Source organism: Pan troglodytes, chromosome 2 (assembly GCF_028858775.2).
Source record: "Pan troglodytes isolate AG18354 chromosome 2, NHGRI_mPanTro3-v2.0_pri, whole genome shotgun sequence".
Classification (NCBI taxonomy): Eukaryota; Metazoa; Chordata; class Mammalia; order Primates; family Hominidae; genus Pan; species Pan troglodytes.
The window spans coordinates 160,468,929-160,486,281 of record NC_086015.1 but is presented as its reverse complement, the minus strand read 5'-3'; the positions used below and the strand labels follow the sequence as shown (position 1 = coordinate 160,486,281).

Sequence of the window (17,353 nt, the reverse complement as noted above, 5' to 3'; positions counted from 1 at the left end):
CATCAAGCATGCACATGTCATTATTCCCCTTTGAAATGTTCATGTCCACGTCGCATTACATCTCTTTATGTTTGCATCTCATTAAATCCAGCGCTCCTAGGTTTGACAACAAACGAACAAAAACAGACAGGTAAGTATGTTACCTGATTTTAGAAAACTAAATATGTTTCTCAGGCACCTAGCATTAGTGTTTCTTAAAGAAGTCATTCATTTCAGAAAGATTTACATACATTTATCTAGCTGAGAGACAAAAAACACTATATTTTACATACATAAAAAGGAGCTTCTTATTTTGCTTGATTTGAATTATCATCATTATCACTGCTTTTTTTTGAGATGGGGTCTCACTATGTTGCCAGGCTGGTCTCAAAATTCCTGAGCTCAAGCAATCTGCCCACCTCAGCCTCCCAATATGCTGGGATTACAGGTGCAAGCCACTGTGCTTGGCCATTATCACTACTTTTTATTATTTCTCCACAGTTTACAAAGTAGTGCAATTATCCATTAATTGATTGTGGCAAAAAGTCACTGAAAGAGACAGGTTAGGAATCAGTCATTTTATAGTTTGAGGAGTGCATTAAAAGCAAAGAGAAATTAAAATATTTTCCCAAGAACTGCCAGTGAATGGCAGTGGCAGGGCTCAAACTCTGATCTTCTGACTCCAAAATCTATATTCTTCATTCTGTACCACTCAGCAGAAAAACTTTTATTTCTAAGTATCCTCTCTGTGACTTAGCCTATGCTGTAATAATTCTCTAAGACAGAACTTGGTGTCAGCATGCTTTGTTTTGTTTGGTTTTCTGAAACAAAATAGAACATATTTCAAACACTTAGTACTTTAGACCTGTTTATCTCCAAGTTTGAAGAGCTAAAAGTTAAAAGAAACTGTAACATGGAGCCTTCTAACAAGAGAAAGGAGAAAGACTTTCACCACCAAGGTCAGTCTCAACACAGGCAAAAGGAGAGTCCTCTACAGGGAGTTTGAGGGGTACCAAGGAAGCCCACACACGCATACACATGCAGAACCTTTCTTCCTCACAGAGTCTGACCCTTGCTAGTCTCTTTGCTTCACTAAACTGTGTTCTCTGCCTCATTTTTATTTTTCATCAAATTATGAAATAGCTCATAAATTCAGAAAAGTACAGAAATGTGATATCCATTCCTGCCACAGATAGATGTTTACATTTCTTCCATATTTGCATCAGATATCTCCCTTTACAAAAAGAAACTGTTGTAAATATTCTCCTGAGGTTGGTGTGTATTATTTCCATGAATGCTTTTGTACTGTTGTTTTAAACTTTTACCTAAATGTTATCAGATGGCACATATCTTTTGCAATGTGATTTCTGCACTTAATGTTATGTTTTTTAAATATATCTGTTCATACATGTAGAGCTAGCTCGTTCATTTCAGCATCTATAAAATTTTCCACTGTGTAAATAGACCATAATTTACTTTTTTTGTTTTTTTTTGAGATGGAGTCTCACTCTGTTGCCCAGGCTAGAGTGCAGTGACCTAATCTTGGCTCACTGCAACGTCTGCCTCCCAGGTTCAAGCGATTCTCCAGCCTCAGCCTCCTGGGTAGCTGGGACGACAGGCCTGTGCCATCACATCCAGCTAATTTTTAAATATTTAGTAGAGATGGGGTTTCACCATGTTGGCCAGGCTGGTCTCCAACTCCTGAGCTCAAGTGATCCGCCTGCCTCGGCCTCCCAACATGCTGGGATTACAGGCATGAGCCACTGTGCCTGACCAACCGTAGTTTACTTTATCCAGTTCTCTACTGAGGGGTGGTTCAACTTTCTTAAAACTGCCTCCATCACTATTACTTCACCAGTGCTTAGCTCTCTGCTGTGTGAAGTGACTAAATGGAGACATTTAAAATTCCAGCATCATGGGAAGTAATACCTTCTCTCTAAGTCCATAGTAGAGTCAGTTTTATTTCCTCTGTAACTATACAAAGTAGTAAACATGTCAACAAAATGATAATTCTTTTTTTTTTTAATTTTTTCAAGACAGGGTCTTGCTCTGTTGCCCAGACTGGAGTGCAGTGGTGCCATCATAGCTCACTGCCTCCACGAACTCCTGGGTTTAAGTGATCCTTCTACCTCAGCCTCCTGGGTAGCTTGAATAGCAAGTTGGCAGAACCTAGTAAAATTGAGGATATGAATAATGTTAAATTTTTAATGTATCATGCAAACAAGGTTTCTGGGGGCATCACAGATTACTATTATTTACTTAGCAACAAATAACCTCCTAAGTTTCCTTTTGCCTCAGTTGTTAGCCCTGGGGGAACATGATGAGAACCAGATGTCATCTTACACATCCTAGGGTCTGTACTGTAGGCAAGGAACCTTGACAATGTGAATTTGAGTATTTACATAGGGGGTGGAACAGCTGTCCCTGAAAGGAGAGAACAAAAATCTTTGCTCATTGGGAAGGGGTCTGGGTTCTTACTTTTACCCTTTAGAATGTAAATAAACCCCTCCAGGTTGAAGGGAAGACTAATGTCTCCAGCTTGACAACCCAAGCTCCTATATCCTGGGTCTCATCCCCATCTTAAAATGTAAACATACCTCTGGGAAAATAAATCTCTCTAGATGGTATTTCACTTCCTAATTAGTCATAAATTTACTTCTAAAGCTTGTTTTTTTAGCCCAGGTCCCAAGTTTCAGTAAAATTTGTTCAAAAAGCCCTAACTGTGCAGAAACACAAAAATATTTTCACAGCCCTAAACTAATACACTATGACACAGCAATTCCACTCCTGAGTGATTATCACAGAAAAATTTTTGCTCACATCCACAAGGGAACATGTGTAAGAATATTCATCGTTACATCATTGTGTAAGTTCAGAGATGGGGGCACCCTTGGTGCCCACACTAAGGAAATGGTTAGGTGAAATGTTGGGGGTGGTGGATGCACACCATTAAATCACTGTGCAGCTGTAGAGGCAACAGTTAGCTAAATACGCATAGAATACCACATAGAGATCTTGAGTGAAACAAACAAGAAACCAAATAGGGTTCACAGCATACCATTATTTGCAAAAATGAAAAATAAACATTGCTACGTATTTTTCAAGAATACGTATCTGTTCCAAGACATGTGTCAAACCCAAAAGGTGAATACTTATAAAAAGAGGAAGTTGGAGAAACAGTCTGAGAATTAAAGTGGTATTAGGGATAAAGGAAAAAAAATAAAATTATGAGAATGAGAGAAGCACCTTGCCTCCAACTAAATAACCTACATGGTTAGGAGCATGGTTTTCCTGCTATCTGATTTCAAAAGGAAGGAAAAAAAGCCTCTCCAAATTAGCTCTTTAACATCAGCATCCTCTGTAGTATAGTACCACAAATAGATTTAACAAGTAGTACTAAATATTTGTTGAATGTAGGTGGCAGTAATCAATTAGAAAAAAAAATCACTGCAATTCTTTGCTTTGCACTATGAAAGGAGAATATGTAAGTGCTGGCTATAATTGCCAAAAGTTCTGTGATTACATTTTACTGCTGAACCACTGTAAAAATCTTAAAGTTTTCTTGACCTTTTGAACATTGGTAGTGTTTTGGCCTTGCTCCCACTCTAATAATTTGCTGGTTTTAATGAACTGAAGTTTCAAAGAAATTGTATTTGTAAAAAAGATAATTGTGGTTTTATCAAACATTTATAAAACTTGTTATATAGCTTCATGCAATTTGCCACCTTTATTTTCTACTCAACTCATACACTTCCATTAAATTTTTCACAAACCGTTTTACTTAAACTCTTGTCATGTTAACTGCCAATATCCTGTAGTCAGATTATTTTTTCATGATTTTTAGATGAGTGTGATTTTGGTGAATTTGGCTTTTTTTAATTTTGTCATATTTGTTCTTAAATTAAAGTATTCTTCAGAGCTTCTCTCTGAAATGAATCAAACATAGTGTTTTCTTCCAGCCACTTGGAGCCAGACACATAGAATTGCCATGATTTTCCAAGAAGAAATTCAGTTCTTCCCAACAAATAGGGACTCAAAGGATAGAAGTATAAGTTTATTTAGTGATATGTAGTGATAATGAGGAGTTTGCCACATTGGCCTCATATAGTCATGTGTACCTCGAGTTCCCTTACTAATTAGGCATAGAAATATGAGAGCCAATGGGACATAGCACATGCATGGCATTCATGCAGAATACTGAAATGCACTATGAGTCCTTCCACATCAGTGCCCTGCTGCCTCTGCTTAGAGTCTGCTCCCCCATGGCCTACCTCCCTCTCCACCCACTCCAGCCTTCTGCCAAGTTTCAAATTGGGCCCAATGAGTTCAATTTTCACAGCTGATCTCTTCTTGCCGTATTGCACAATTTGGAATAATAACATCTCTGATGTTTAAAAATGAAAGCTTTGCTCTTGTGACCAGTCTACCTGTTTTGTCATATGAAATGAAACTTTTTTCTTTTTTCTTTTTTTTTTTTTTTTTGAGGTGGAGTTTTGCTCTTGTTGCCCAGACTGGAGTGCAATGGTGCGATCTCAGCTCACCGCAACCTCCGCCTCCTGGGCTCAAGCGATTCTCCTGCCTCAGCCTCCCAAGTAGCTGGCATTACGGGCACTTGCCACTGTGCCTGGCTAATTTTTTTTTTTTTTTTTTTTTTAGTAGGGGGTTTCATCATCTGGTCTTGAACTCCTGACTTTGTGATCCACCCACCTCCGCCTCCCAAAGTGCTGGGATTACAGGCATGAGCCACTGCACCCGGCCTCTTTTTTCTTTTTTTAGGTCTCACTCTGTTGCCCAGACTGCAGTGCAGTGGTGGGATCTCGGCTCACTGCAACCTCTGCCTCCCACATTCAAACAATTCTTGTGCCTCAGCCTCCCAAGTAGCTATGATGATAGGTGCCTGCCACCACGCCCAGCTAATTTTTGTATTTTTAGTAGAAACGAGGTTTCACCGGGCTGGCCAGGCTGGTCTCCAACTCCTGACCTCAAGTGATCTACCCACCTTGGCCTCTCAAAGTGCTGGGATTACAGGTTTGAGCCACCATACCTGACCCCTTGAAACCAAACTATTGTGGAAAAGAATGAGCATATGCACATGGAGATTGACAAATTCCTCAAATACCAATCAGTGGACACAAATCAGCCATCCCCACAACTGCTTTGAAGGACATAGGGTTAATTTTACAGTCAGTGCACACCAGAGCAACTTGGGGAGCTTGTGTAAAAATGTAGATGGCGTGCAGTGGCTCAGGACTTCTAATCACAGCACTCTGGGAGGCTGAGGTGGAAAGATTGTTTGAGCCCAAGCATCCGAGACTAGCCTGGGCAACATAGCGAGAACTCTGAACAGACAATCTGAAAAAGCTGAGGGTCTTGAGAACAAGTAGTCAACATACTATATTGATGAATTAAGACAAACATCATTGTTCAATTATTAACACTTTATTCTAAAAACTTGTTAAATAAAATGAATTTTTGTAATACCCATAGATATGCAGATATATAGATATAGATATATATAGAGAGAGATAGATTTTTTTAACAAATGTAGTCTGGAAAGTCTTAATGGTCATAGTTGAATAGACATGAACACTGAAAACCTAAATGCTACTGTTGATATAAATTAGAGATAAGATCTATGTGCTTCAATTAGTAAAAATGCATAATAATTCACTGAACATTTACTATGGGCAAAGTGCCATACTAAGTATTTTTAAAAGCTGCAAAACAATATGGAAGTCAGTCTTCATGGTAAGAGCTTTAATCCAGTTGAGAGCAAAAACATCACACCAGAAGAAGCTTAGTAACAATCACACCTCACACAAATGAAGCTGTATTCAGTTTCCTCTGTGAAGAATACTGCAGACACAATGAATTACCTTCTCACCTCCTTGGACTGATGACTATGTCTCTTTCATCTCTTTATCCATGGTTCCTGATACCAGGTGCTATGAATACTGTGTTACATAAATTGAATCCAATAGTAATATTTTTCACAAGTTGAAAAACATAAAAAAATTGTGGCATGGATATTCTTTAAAGTCTCTTTTGCTAGTTTATTTATTCAACAAACAGCATTTCCTACTAGACACTATGCCTATAACAATTTAAGACAATATGAAGATCAATCATTAATTATATTCCCTAAGTAAGCTTATTCACACCTTGGACTCCATATCATTAGAGTATGTGCACTGAAAATAACTATACAAACATAAACTTATTATTATGTGAAAATATTTGGGAATTTTTAAAAATACTTGCTTACATGTCTTAAAACATACTTGAAATATGTGCCTAGAGTGATCCTATTAACCACAGGCACACAGAGCACATAAGGCAATCCTATGTTTTGTATCTGTGCACAAATAGCTTTAGGACAGAATTTAAATGTGCCAAAACCCAAAGTTCTTCCAGATGTATGCTTTCACTGATTTCTGGAAAATTGCTTCACAGTACCCTCTCAAAGTACATAGACCACATTATAAAATCCAGAGGCCACTATGCACTTTTACAAAATCCATTGCGTTGACTCATGCTGTCATTTGTCAGTGAAATGATGTTGTAAATCTCTCATCTTTCTATGCTGCCTGGCTTAGACTTATTATAGAGTTTTCCAAATTCCTACCCTCATTAATGACTCTTTTTCTAAAACTGGAGAAATGCTCACTTAGCCAAATGTTTAAAAATACTATTTTTTCCCCCAGTGAGTTTTAATCTTCTTGAATTAAATGATGTTTATCAGGAAAACCCTTATTAGTGCATGCCTACTATGAATATGTATCCTTTTTTTTACATCAATGAAAATAGTTTGAACTTCAACATTCTTTTGTGTTTTATTTTGTGTGTATATGTTTTATTGAGGCCTGATTTGGAGTGTACTTGGGAGAATATGACTCCTCTAAGTAGAATCATCACTTTCATGGAGAATTGGGCAAAAGGATGTCATTTTTTCTTCCTCTTCACGGCACAATCTCAGTATTAGTTTTCAATAATGCGTAACAAATTAGCACAAACCTAGCAACTTAAAACGACACATACTTATTATCTCACAGTACCAGAGGGTCAGGATTTCAGTTGTAACTTAGCTGGGTCCTCCATTCAGGGTCTCACAGGGCTACAGTCAAGGTATTGGCTAGGCTGTGTTTTCATTTGGAGGTTCAAATGGGTAGGATCTGCTTTCAAACTCATTCTGTTTGTTGGCAAGAATCATTTTTTTGCAGTTGTAGGACTGATGACTTTGAACTCTTACTGGCTACCAGCTGAAGGCCTCCTTTAAGATCCTAAAAGCCACGCATAGTCCCTGCAGTTCATAATGTGGCAATTTGGTTCCTTCAAGCACAGCAGGAGGGTCTCCCTATGCATCTGCTAGCAAGACAGGTTGTGTGTGTGTGTGTGTGTGTGTGTGTGTGTGTGTTTGTGTGTAATAACAACGGAATTGATATCCTATCCCCTTTGACATATTCTTGGCCAGAAGCAAATCATAAGTCCTTCCCATACACAGGGAATGGGAGTATACAAACAGATGAACACCACAAGGTGAAAATTACTGGGAGGTCACCTTAGGGTCTGTCTGCCACAATCCCATTAGAACTGAAAAATACTCAGACAGTGACTTACAGTTAGATATAAGTTATTTTTATCACTTTTCTGGAGTCTAGTTATCTTAAAGAAAGTTTGTAATTCTCTAAACAAATCTATTTTTGTTCTCCTGTTAGAAAAATAGAAGCCATATAGCAATTCTTGGGCAAGCCCTAGGGAAGCTGCAGGACCCAGAAGGGTAAAGAAGGTTGAGTAGGAGAGAGAACTACTGACCTCAAGCACATTTAAGAGGTCAAAATTCCGAAAATCTAGGTGTCACTGGTTGTTGGTTTGTGTTTGCTTGTTTTGTGATTTATTTTGCTTTGATTTTTCACAAATATTGGAAACTATATGTGTTTCATCTGTCTTTCCATTCGAAGTGTGCTATTATCACCAACTTCAAAGTTCATACAACTACCGTGGATATCCTTTAGCACAACACCTAAATCCTCTGAGGAGGTAAGCCTGCTTTTGGCTTCAGAAATTGAACGCAGGAATGTAGTTTACCATCTGTCTGAAACGTTTAAAGTAAACTTTTTTCCAAGACAAATGTGGATTGTATGCAACAAACTGGGAATTTTCTGGTCTCAGAACAGGAAAAATAAAGGAACCCTTAAGTATTATTTTAAGTACTTTGTTTGCTAGTAGTGTTTGTGGTGAATGAAAAATTGATCATTAATTGTGTGGGAAACAGAGAAGTAATCTGCATGGCAATGGCCAAGTACAGACTTCAGAGACTTCACAGTTTTGAAACTGATATTTATGAACATCTGCTTTTTCCCCATAAATTTTAATATGGATTGTATCCTTTGAAACTCACAAAATTCCCAGGTGCTTCTTCAGTCTTTATCTTGGAAAACATACTTTTTAAAAAAAATCTTTTTTTCCATTGAACATATTCAAAATCATTTTTGTCAAAACAATATTCCTAGATATACAGCACCTATTGGAATGCCTGAGATACGGTATTAAAGGTTAGCAACCCAAAATGTTGCAGTCACCATGTCAAACCTCCAAAATGTCCAACCCCAGAACACAAGCCATAAGAGTCTTAATAGAGGATGCTGAAAAGTATCCATTTCTAGGCCCAGGGCATGCCTTTTGTTATTACACAAATATTTGTTTAGTGCTTGCTATGTGATAGGCACTTTCAGGTGCCAAGTTTATAGCAGCCAACACAACAGACAAAATATCTGTCCTCATTGTGTTTATGTTCCAGCGAGTGTAAATGTTCTCTTTAAAAATTCCCTTTAACTTTTTGTACTATCTTTTATATAGTTCGTTAGTAAAAAACTTTGTGCTGGGTCTACAAGCCAATGCTAATCCATTAATGATGCTGGACTGGACTCTGGGGGTATTATGAAAAAAATATGTTTCTGTTCTCAGTGAACTGATAGTTGGACATACTTCTTATCTCTGTCAAGAAATTTAGAACTGAGAATTAGGAGCTTTGGGATGCAATCAGGGTAGCCACTTGATCATTCTCTATTTAGATCCCTTATAAGCAGTGCAAACAGTGCCTACATGCCTCAGCCTTGAAAATTCTAAGAACTATTCCTATACAGAGAGAAGATAGGAGTGTGTAGGCTAAAGGAAAGGAAATAAAATCACAGCTCAACAGAGCACAAACATGTTAGTTGGCTGGGTACATGCAAGGCCAATAAGAACATTAAGTCCCTCTTAGGAGGAGGAGCCTTTTAAGAATGCAGTTTCTGGTCATCCATCCTATACCAAAGGATACAAGTCATTTACATAAGAGGAAAGCCTCAGGAGGACAGTAGAGCTATTTAATTTGGTTAGGCTAATAGTTTTCCATCCATTTACAGTCTAACAGAACCTCTCTGCCCTGCCCCTTAAAGAGGAACTCATTGGCATGGTGCCACAGGGCACATAAAACATGTGCAGTCTTCTTGGAGTGTCAATTCTACTCAACCATTTGGAGGAAAAAAGTTAACTAATTTACTGGTAAATAATTCAATGCATTATTTTCCATTAAAACCAATGCAGTCCAGGCATGGTGGCTCATGCCTGCAATCCCAGCCTTTTGGGAGGCCAAGGAAGGTGGATTACTTGAGATCAGAAGTTGGAGACCAGCCTGGCCAACACGGCATAACCCTGTCTCTACTAGATATACAAAAATTAGCCAGATGTGGTGGCAGGCACCCGTAAACCCAGCTGCTCAGGAGGCTGACACAGGAGAATCACTTGAACCCAGGAGGTGAAGGTTGCAGTGAGCCAAGATCACACCACCGCACTCCAACCTGGACAACAGAGTGAGACTCTATCTCAGGAAAAAAATAAAAGTAAAAATTAAAAAAAAATCAATATAGCTTATATTATGTAATAGAATGCAAAATTTGCATACACTTTTAGGATAAAGCAAAAGAACTAAACAGTCCTGGAGCCAAGGGCTGAGGGATTAAGCCCCACCCCCATATTTTCCATCAGCCCCCTGTAAAGCCAACATAATACATATTATATATATATATTTTTTTTTGAGACAGGGTCTCACTCTGTCACCCGGGCTGGAGTACAGTGGTGCAATCTTGCCTCACTGCAACCTCCGCCTCACAGGCTCAAGCGATCCTCTCACCTCAGCCTCCTGAGTAGCTGGGACCACAGGCATATACCACCATGCCTGGCTAATGTTTTTGTATTTTTGGTAGAGACGAGGTTTTGCCATGTTGCCCAGGCTGGTCTTGAACTCCTGAGTTCAGGCAATCTGCCTGCCTCGGCCTCCCAGAGTGTTGGGATTACAGGCATGACCCACCACGCCTGGCCAATAATATTTTTTGATATGGATAATTGGTTCTCAATTTTATATAAATGTAAATCCCCCAGCAGCATGTCTTCCAACCACATTGCCACTTGGATATCCCTTCTTTTTAGAAAATCTGGAGCCACTGCTAGATGCAAGAAAATTCTGGGCCATTTCAAGCTCTGACACCTCAACCCTGACACTCAGCCCTGGGGCCTGTGCTCACTCCCGCTGCATTTATGAATACTCTTATGGAAAAGTTTAGCTGAATGCTTTTTTTTAAGGTTGGCCAAGAGAAATTTTTTCAATGCTGCCTCTTAGTCTTTAGTACTGAGATTGAGCATTGACCATCCTGATCCACATCCCCTTCTCCCAGTCTTGGAATGTTAGGTAGCAGGCAGAGCAGCTTATGTTCTTTGTACTTTGTGTTCCTGACACAGGATCTGGACCAGGTACAGCTCCATCTGGAAGAAGTGAGGTTCTTTGACGTGTTTGGCTTCAGTGAAACAGCAGGAGCATGGCAATGCTTCATGTGCAACAATCCTGAGAAAGCAACTGGTGAGAGACCCCTACCTGCTGCTAAGAACCATTTGTGCCCCGAATTACAGGGATCTGTCAGCTCCATTTTTCTAGGTGGCCTTCCTCTTGCATAAACATCCCCAGTTGTAATAATGCACAGAGTCATGTCCCTGCTTTGTGCTGAGAAAGGCGTCTCACCAAAGTGGTCATAGGAAAAAGGGAAAACTTTGGGAGGCAGAGAAACAATCCCTTACCTATATGTGGTTATCAAGGAAGCAGTATCAGCCATTTTGCCCTAAAAGTATTCATTTCATCCAGATGACCCTGAGGGTTAGAGAGTAAAAAAGTGTTCTCTCAAGATGTGTTCTTTAAGGAAATGAGACCACACTAAATGAGTGAATCAGCACACAGACCATATTATCTCACGTAATCCCTAACACTGTTGCTTGATGATTAAACTGTAAAAAGTGAAGCATTGAAATAGGAAGAAATTATCTGAGAAATAACCTCATAGCTGGTTATTCGCCTTCCACTTCCTTTCTGCTGCTCAAGTTATTTGGTCTACTGACCTTGCCTAAAAATAATTGTTAGCAAATACAAGTCATGCCCTGTGCTAAACATATCAGATACCTTATCTCATTTAATCAGTCCTTCCAATACTCTTATGAGGAAAATACTGACATTATCTCTGCTTTACTGATGAGGAAACTGAGGCACAGAGAGGTATGGTAACTGCCCAAGGTCACAAAGATAAATTAACAGCAGCAGAATTTGAACGCAGCCTGACTCTAGAACCCATGCTCTTAACCATTTCACCATTCTGCCTTCTGGTTACACTTGCTCAATCCAACCAGTGGAAACACGTTGCTAATAAGCCTATATCCAAAAAGTTATGCTGTCATTGGAAGTGAAATATTTCATCACTAATGTGCCCTTTGAGAGGAGAGAGCTCTCAATGCTGACTCAGCTCAGGAACTGCATTTAGGATCACAAGAGCAGTGTTAAAAAGAGTGTTGAACACAAAGCCACTTTGTAGATGAGCCATCTTCTAGACAGCCATTGATTATACCACCTGTACCTGGTCCTTTAATTTTAGGATTTTATGCATCTTAAAGATTACCCATTGTGGCAAGTCTGTCCTCTTGTTAACTGCCAAGATGTTGAGGCTGAATGGTAAAAGTATGTTTATTTGGCCAGATGGAGATGTGTAGGGCTCTCAGAGAAGTACCAATTAAAATGTATTACCCCACGGAAAAGGTGCGGATGGCAGAAGCTGGCAGTTAGGACGCCAGCCTTTGTGAAGCACAGATTGTTGGCTGATTACAGAGTCTGGATTGAGCCAACGCCAGAGTGAACACCCCAATTTTTTAAAAGTTAATTCAAACAAATAAGGAATTGGGGAATTGACTGCCTCCATTATAAAACTTTCTAATTAGACCTTATTTTATATATGAAAAAGACAGAGCATAAAAGAAGCTTTATTTGAGAGCTAGTAAAATAAGGTACTTATCTTAGGTAGCTCTGAGAGGCCCTGAAGAGTTTTCACTCCGAGTAAGCTGAGTCCTTAGTTCGATAAATATTTAATCATATCTGGCCAAGGGAGGCCTCAGAAAAGGGGCTGAAAGTTAAAAACACAAAGTGTTCCTTTAATGTATGTTTTCTCAAATTCACTGCCATGCTCTTGAAATGAACGTTCTGCACATTTACTCTTTCTTATTTGTGTTCCTCACAGTTAAATATAGACTGAGAACATATAGCAATAAAAATTCAAACAAGGCCAAATATTTTATAGCAGAGCATATTGAATCAAAATGTTTGGCCCTGAAAACTTCAGTGGGTTTGGATTTCTTTGCTCATTTCCTTTTGCTACATGAAAGAGGATTTGAGTTTAAGAAAAGTCCTATTTTAAACTGTTTTTTTTTTTTTTCACCAAAACCCTTGACTCCCTGGATAGTTTATATAGGTTGTTGATTTCATCTTCTTTTTTATATAAGCACTTAAATTATATATTTAATCTAAGTGAAAGGTCTAACATAATATTGTTGCCAAATATATTTTTCATGGAGACGGTATTTGCATTCAAGTTCTGCTTAAATTCAAAGTTTAAAGATGAGACATAGCAACAAATGCTTTATTGGTCATGCACAGCTAGCATATTCCTTGCATCCAATTTTTCATTTATGCAATGCATGTTTGTTGCATTAGGTGAGTATCTTCTACAGGCTGACCCTTGGGATAGAAATATGAATAAGGTACAGTGTCTCTGCTCTAAAAGAAATTCATAATCCAGTTAGGGCCGAAAGGTGTATTCAAAAAAATCTAGCATACTTCTTTTATGTTTTTAGCATGCTGTATTTGTTGAGTGAGTGAATGAATGAATAAATGAATGAATAATATTTTTAAATGGCAATGTCAAATATTCCTTGAATGTTAAAATGTGATGTTTCAAGATTGTGATTATATGCTAACGATATCAAATTCATCACTATACCATACCCAAAGCATTCTGAACCTGGTAAATGAAGATTGGGGCTGTTTCCTCCCTGAGAGAAGTCACCACTTGTAAAGGCTTGATCCACTTACCTGCCTGTCTTAGCGCCTAGAATGTACTATGCCCAACTGAGTACTATGTACTGGTCTGGGTTTCATCAACACCCACACAGGGGCCAGCTGCCCTATCAGCCTCAGGGAGAAGGGGTCCAAAGAAGTAGAATTGAAGTCTAGAACAAAAGGCCAAATAAACTGGGTTTTTGATATTTTTTAAAAGAATTGACAAATGATACAATAATTGTTTTCAAGTATTCACGTTTCAATATTTTTTAATGCTGTCCAGCATCTCCATAAATGAGGAATAAAACATGAGACAATTAGAGAATTTCAGTTAGACATTAGGAAAGACATCAAGAAATATATAATACTTCTTAACTGTGTAGACTCAGCCAGAGGAATCCTTCAGAAATTGACAGTATCTCAGCTTACTGACATGGTCAACTCACATACATTCCTGTCTTCAAGTAAGTCTCATCACCATCCTCCCACCAACTTCACCATCAACACACAGAAATTCACAGGAGTTTAATATCTGGTGATCAATAAAATATTTTTATCCAGTAATGTACAGATAGTCAGAGGAAAGTAATGCTAAAATAATGTAGAGGCCCTGACATGATTTATAATTGTTAGCATTTATCATTCTAATAATATGCTAAGCTTGCATGCATTTTTCTCATTTTCTCACCATTATCGACTTCATTTTACAGATCAGAAAACTGAAACACAAAGAGATTAAGTAATTTTCGCAAGGTCACACAGCTTCTCAGTGATGGAACCAGTATTTTAATCCAGACAGGCCAATTTCAGAACCTGACTTTTCAACCTGTAGGGAAAATTCAAGTTAAGGACATGAAATATTGGAAATTTCAAGAGCAATCATTCAGTAATGTTATAATATATTATAAAGACCCAGAGACAAGTTTAATTTTTTAGAAGTGATCTACTTCCTTGATGACTTACTCTACTTAAAGAAGAACAGAGACTTTGTTATGATAATGTGTGAGAAATTATGACTTGCAGGAAATGATTACAGTAGAATCTATTTCCTATTCTTCCAACTGCTGATTCATTTTCTGATAATCATTTTATAAAAGTTCAGAGTAGAAGATTAGAAAATTTCTGAAATAACTCAGTAATCCTCAGAGACTTGCCTGGTGGTGTTTATTGCAGATCTCGTTATTCCACATGAATGAGAGAATGGGGATTGAGCAAGGAGATTGAACAGAGCAGAACTTATTTCTGGAAAACCAAGCTAATCTTCTTTATCAGTTGCCCTTGTGTCTTGGAATTGCACAGTGTATGTTGACAGTAAGAGTTAGTCAGCTGGTCTGTCCTAGAACACATCTGGCTTTCTCTTCAGTCACATTTTGTTAAAGTAGGAGGAAGAACTGGGTCATGACTTTCACTCATTTCTCGAGACACATGAGATGCCTTTGTTCTTACACCCTACAAAAAACAACTTAGAGTTTTGGCACTCCTGTCCTCCTCAATAAATCTAAGCAGCCCCATGTGATTAGTCTCTTAGTCACTAGACATTTAAAATTTGAATGTGATCATCAGTAGAAGGTCTTCTTGGGTTCTAAAAGAAAATGGAACAATTTTTTCAAACAACTTTCTATCATGATTCATCTTTAGAACTTGATTTCAAATAGTTGTGTTATAAGAACATACTGTCAAGCTGAGTGCAATGGCACGTGCCTGTAGTCCCAGCTACTCAGGAAAGAGTGGCGGGAGGATTGCTTAAGGCCAGGAGTTTGAAGCTGTGGTGTACCATGATCATGCCTATGAATAGCCACTGCACTCCAGCCTGGCCAACATAGCATAGACCCTGTCTCTAAATCTAAACTAATTAACTAAATAAATAAATATGAATAAAAAAAGAATGTGCTATTTATTATATTATATTAGATTATGAATACATGGGCAAATGGAGATGGTTTCAAAATGCCTCCTGTGTCAGGAGAGTTTTTTCAGACAGTCAAAAGAATTGGTAACAGCAGTTGTGGGTCTCCTTTGGGGGCACCCTTCATGCGAGCTAGATTACTTTTCCACTCTAGATGCCAATGTGAAAATGAACTAAATGACCTCTGAGAGGACCTAGCCCATAAGGCCACCAATAGCCTTGTGAGTCTATGAATATGAAGCTTTTCCATTAAATTTCAATGTCAACTTTCATAGAACTTTAAAAGTGATAAAAGAAAACTCAATTTTGGCCGGGTGTAGTGGCTCACGCCTGTAATCCCAGCACTTTGGGAGGCTGAGGCAGGCGGATCACAAGGTCAGGAAACCAAGACCATCCTGGCCAACATGGTGAAACCCCATCTCTACTAAAAATACAAAAATTAGCTGTCTGTGGTGGTGTGTGCCTGTAATCCCAGCTACTCAGGAGGCTGAGGCAGGAGAATCGCTTGAACCAGGGAGTCGGAGGTTGCAGTGAGCCAAGATCATGCCACTGCACTCCAGCCGGGTGGCAAGTGAGACTCCCTCTCAAATGAAAAAAAAAAAGAAAACTCGATTTTGACGTATGTGGTGGCTAGCATTGTAGTATGATGTCTTTTCTTCTACCACATGTGTTAGAGCACTGTCCTACGTGCTAAGTGTTGGTAGAGCACCAAAAACAACGGAATGTTTTTTATACAATAACTTCACATTTTTATACTGGGACTACTGAGTATATATTGATTATGTAAAATTGAACCTCAGCTTTTTGTTCAGATACTTTGCAATACTTAAAGACAAAATAAAAACACACTTACAAACTCAGATAATTTATTATCTTGAAATCTTCCTTTTCTCCCTTTCCCCATCTTCCATCTTCCTATTTTATGCCTCTGTGGTATGAACATTCTCCTCTCCCTCTTAAACCTCTCCACACACTCTCATTTCTCTCTCCCTCTTTCTCTCTCTGTCTTTCTCTGTCTCTCTCTCTCTCACACACACACACACGCACACATATGCACACACACCTACATACCACCCCTAAGCAGAATTAATTTCTCTCTCTCTGTCCTTTCCATCCTCTGCCCACACTTCTGTATTGCACTTGGCATGTGGCCATCAGTCTCTCCCTCTGGACAGTAAACTACAAGAAGAACCATGGATTATGCCTCATCTTTGTACATCTTAACCAGTGCCTGGCACATTATAGTGTTTAATAAGCATTTGGCAAATAGATGAGTGATTGAGAAATTCATTAATCACTTAAGTGATAGAATACCCATGGGAAAAAATCGAATTTGTTTTGAAATGCAACTTGAAAATCTAACTTTTAAAAATCTAACTCTTTCTCAAAATTAAAAACAACTAACTGAACTGAAACCTGGAAATAGCATCTTTTGGAAAATTAGCTTTCATGAGAAGAAAACATTGCTGTATACAAGGTTTCAACATGTTGTGGAAACTGAATTTTAGTATTATGCTAAAATGTTACAATATACACATAGGCAAAGAGCTCATAGTAAACATGCTAATAACTTGTAAATCTTGAAGAGAAACAAGCTAAGATCAGTAACCTAACACCCCTCAGGGATTAACTTCTATTTTTCATCCAGCATCACTTTCCTATTCCTCTGCCTTTCCATATTGGGTCAACAATCTTGTCTTGATACAGAGGAAAAGTGTCAGATAGGCCATATACTTGCAACAAAGCATCAGTCATTCTGTGATTATCCACTAACAAATCACTATACATAGTAATGTGTCCTTTTCCACATAGAGAACAGGCTGAGTCAAGCCAATATATAGATGAGGAGAAGCTTTGGAAAGGCAGACTAATGTGAGTACATTAGTTTCATCATCATACAAGCATATGACATTGATTTCAAGAATTTTGTGTAGTTTTTAAAATAAAATACTTAGTATATTTTAAAAGAGCTCTAGCCATCATATTGCAGAGTAATCCTTTTTTTATTGACCTATGTAAGTACACTAAGAATGAAATTTGTTTATCAGCCACAAATACACCTA

At 38.4% G+C, this 17,353-nt stretch overlaps 1 protein-coding gene across 7 annotated transcripts in view; it reads left to right on the top strand.

Moving 5' to 3' along the window:
- Nucleotides 1-17,353, top strand: part of VEPH1 (ventricular zone expressed PH domain containing 1) — a 246,924-nt gene that overhangs the window by 206,084 nt on the left and 23,487 nt on the right. For all 7 annotated transcript variants that reach the window (XM_054681217.2, XM_054681216.2, XM_001152941.6 and 4 more), the window contains one exon: nt 10,756-10,873. In XM_054681217.2, the coding sequence (XP_054537192.1) occupies nt 10,756-10,873 (118 nt within the window). The remainder of the gene's footprint in view (nt 1-10,755; nt 10,874-17,353) is intronic.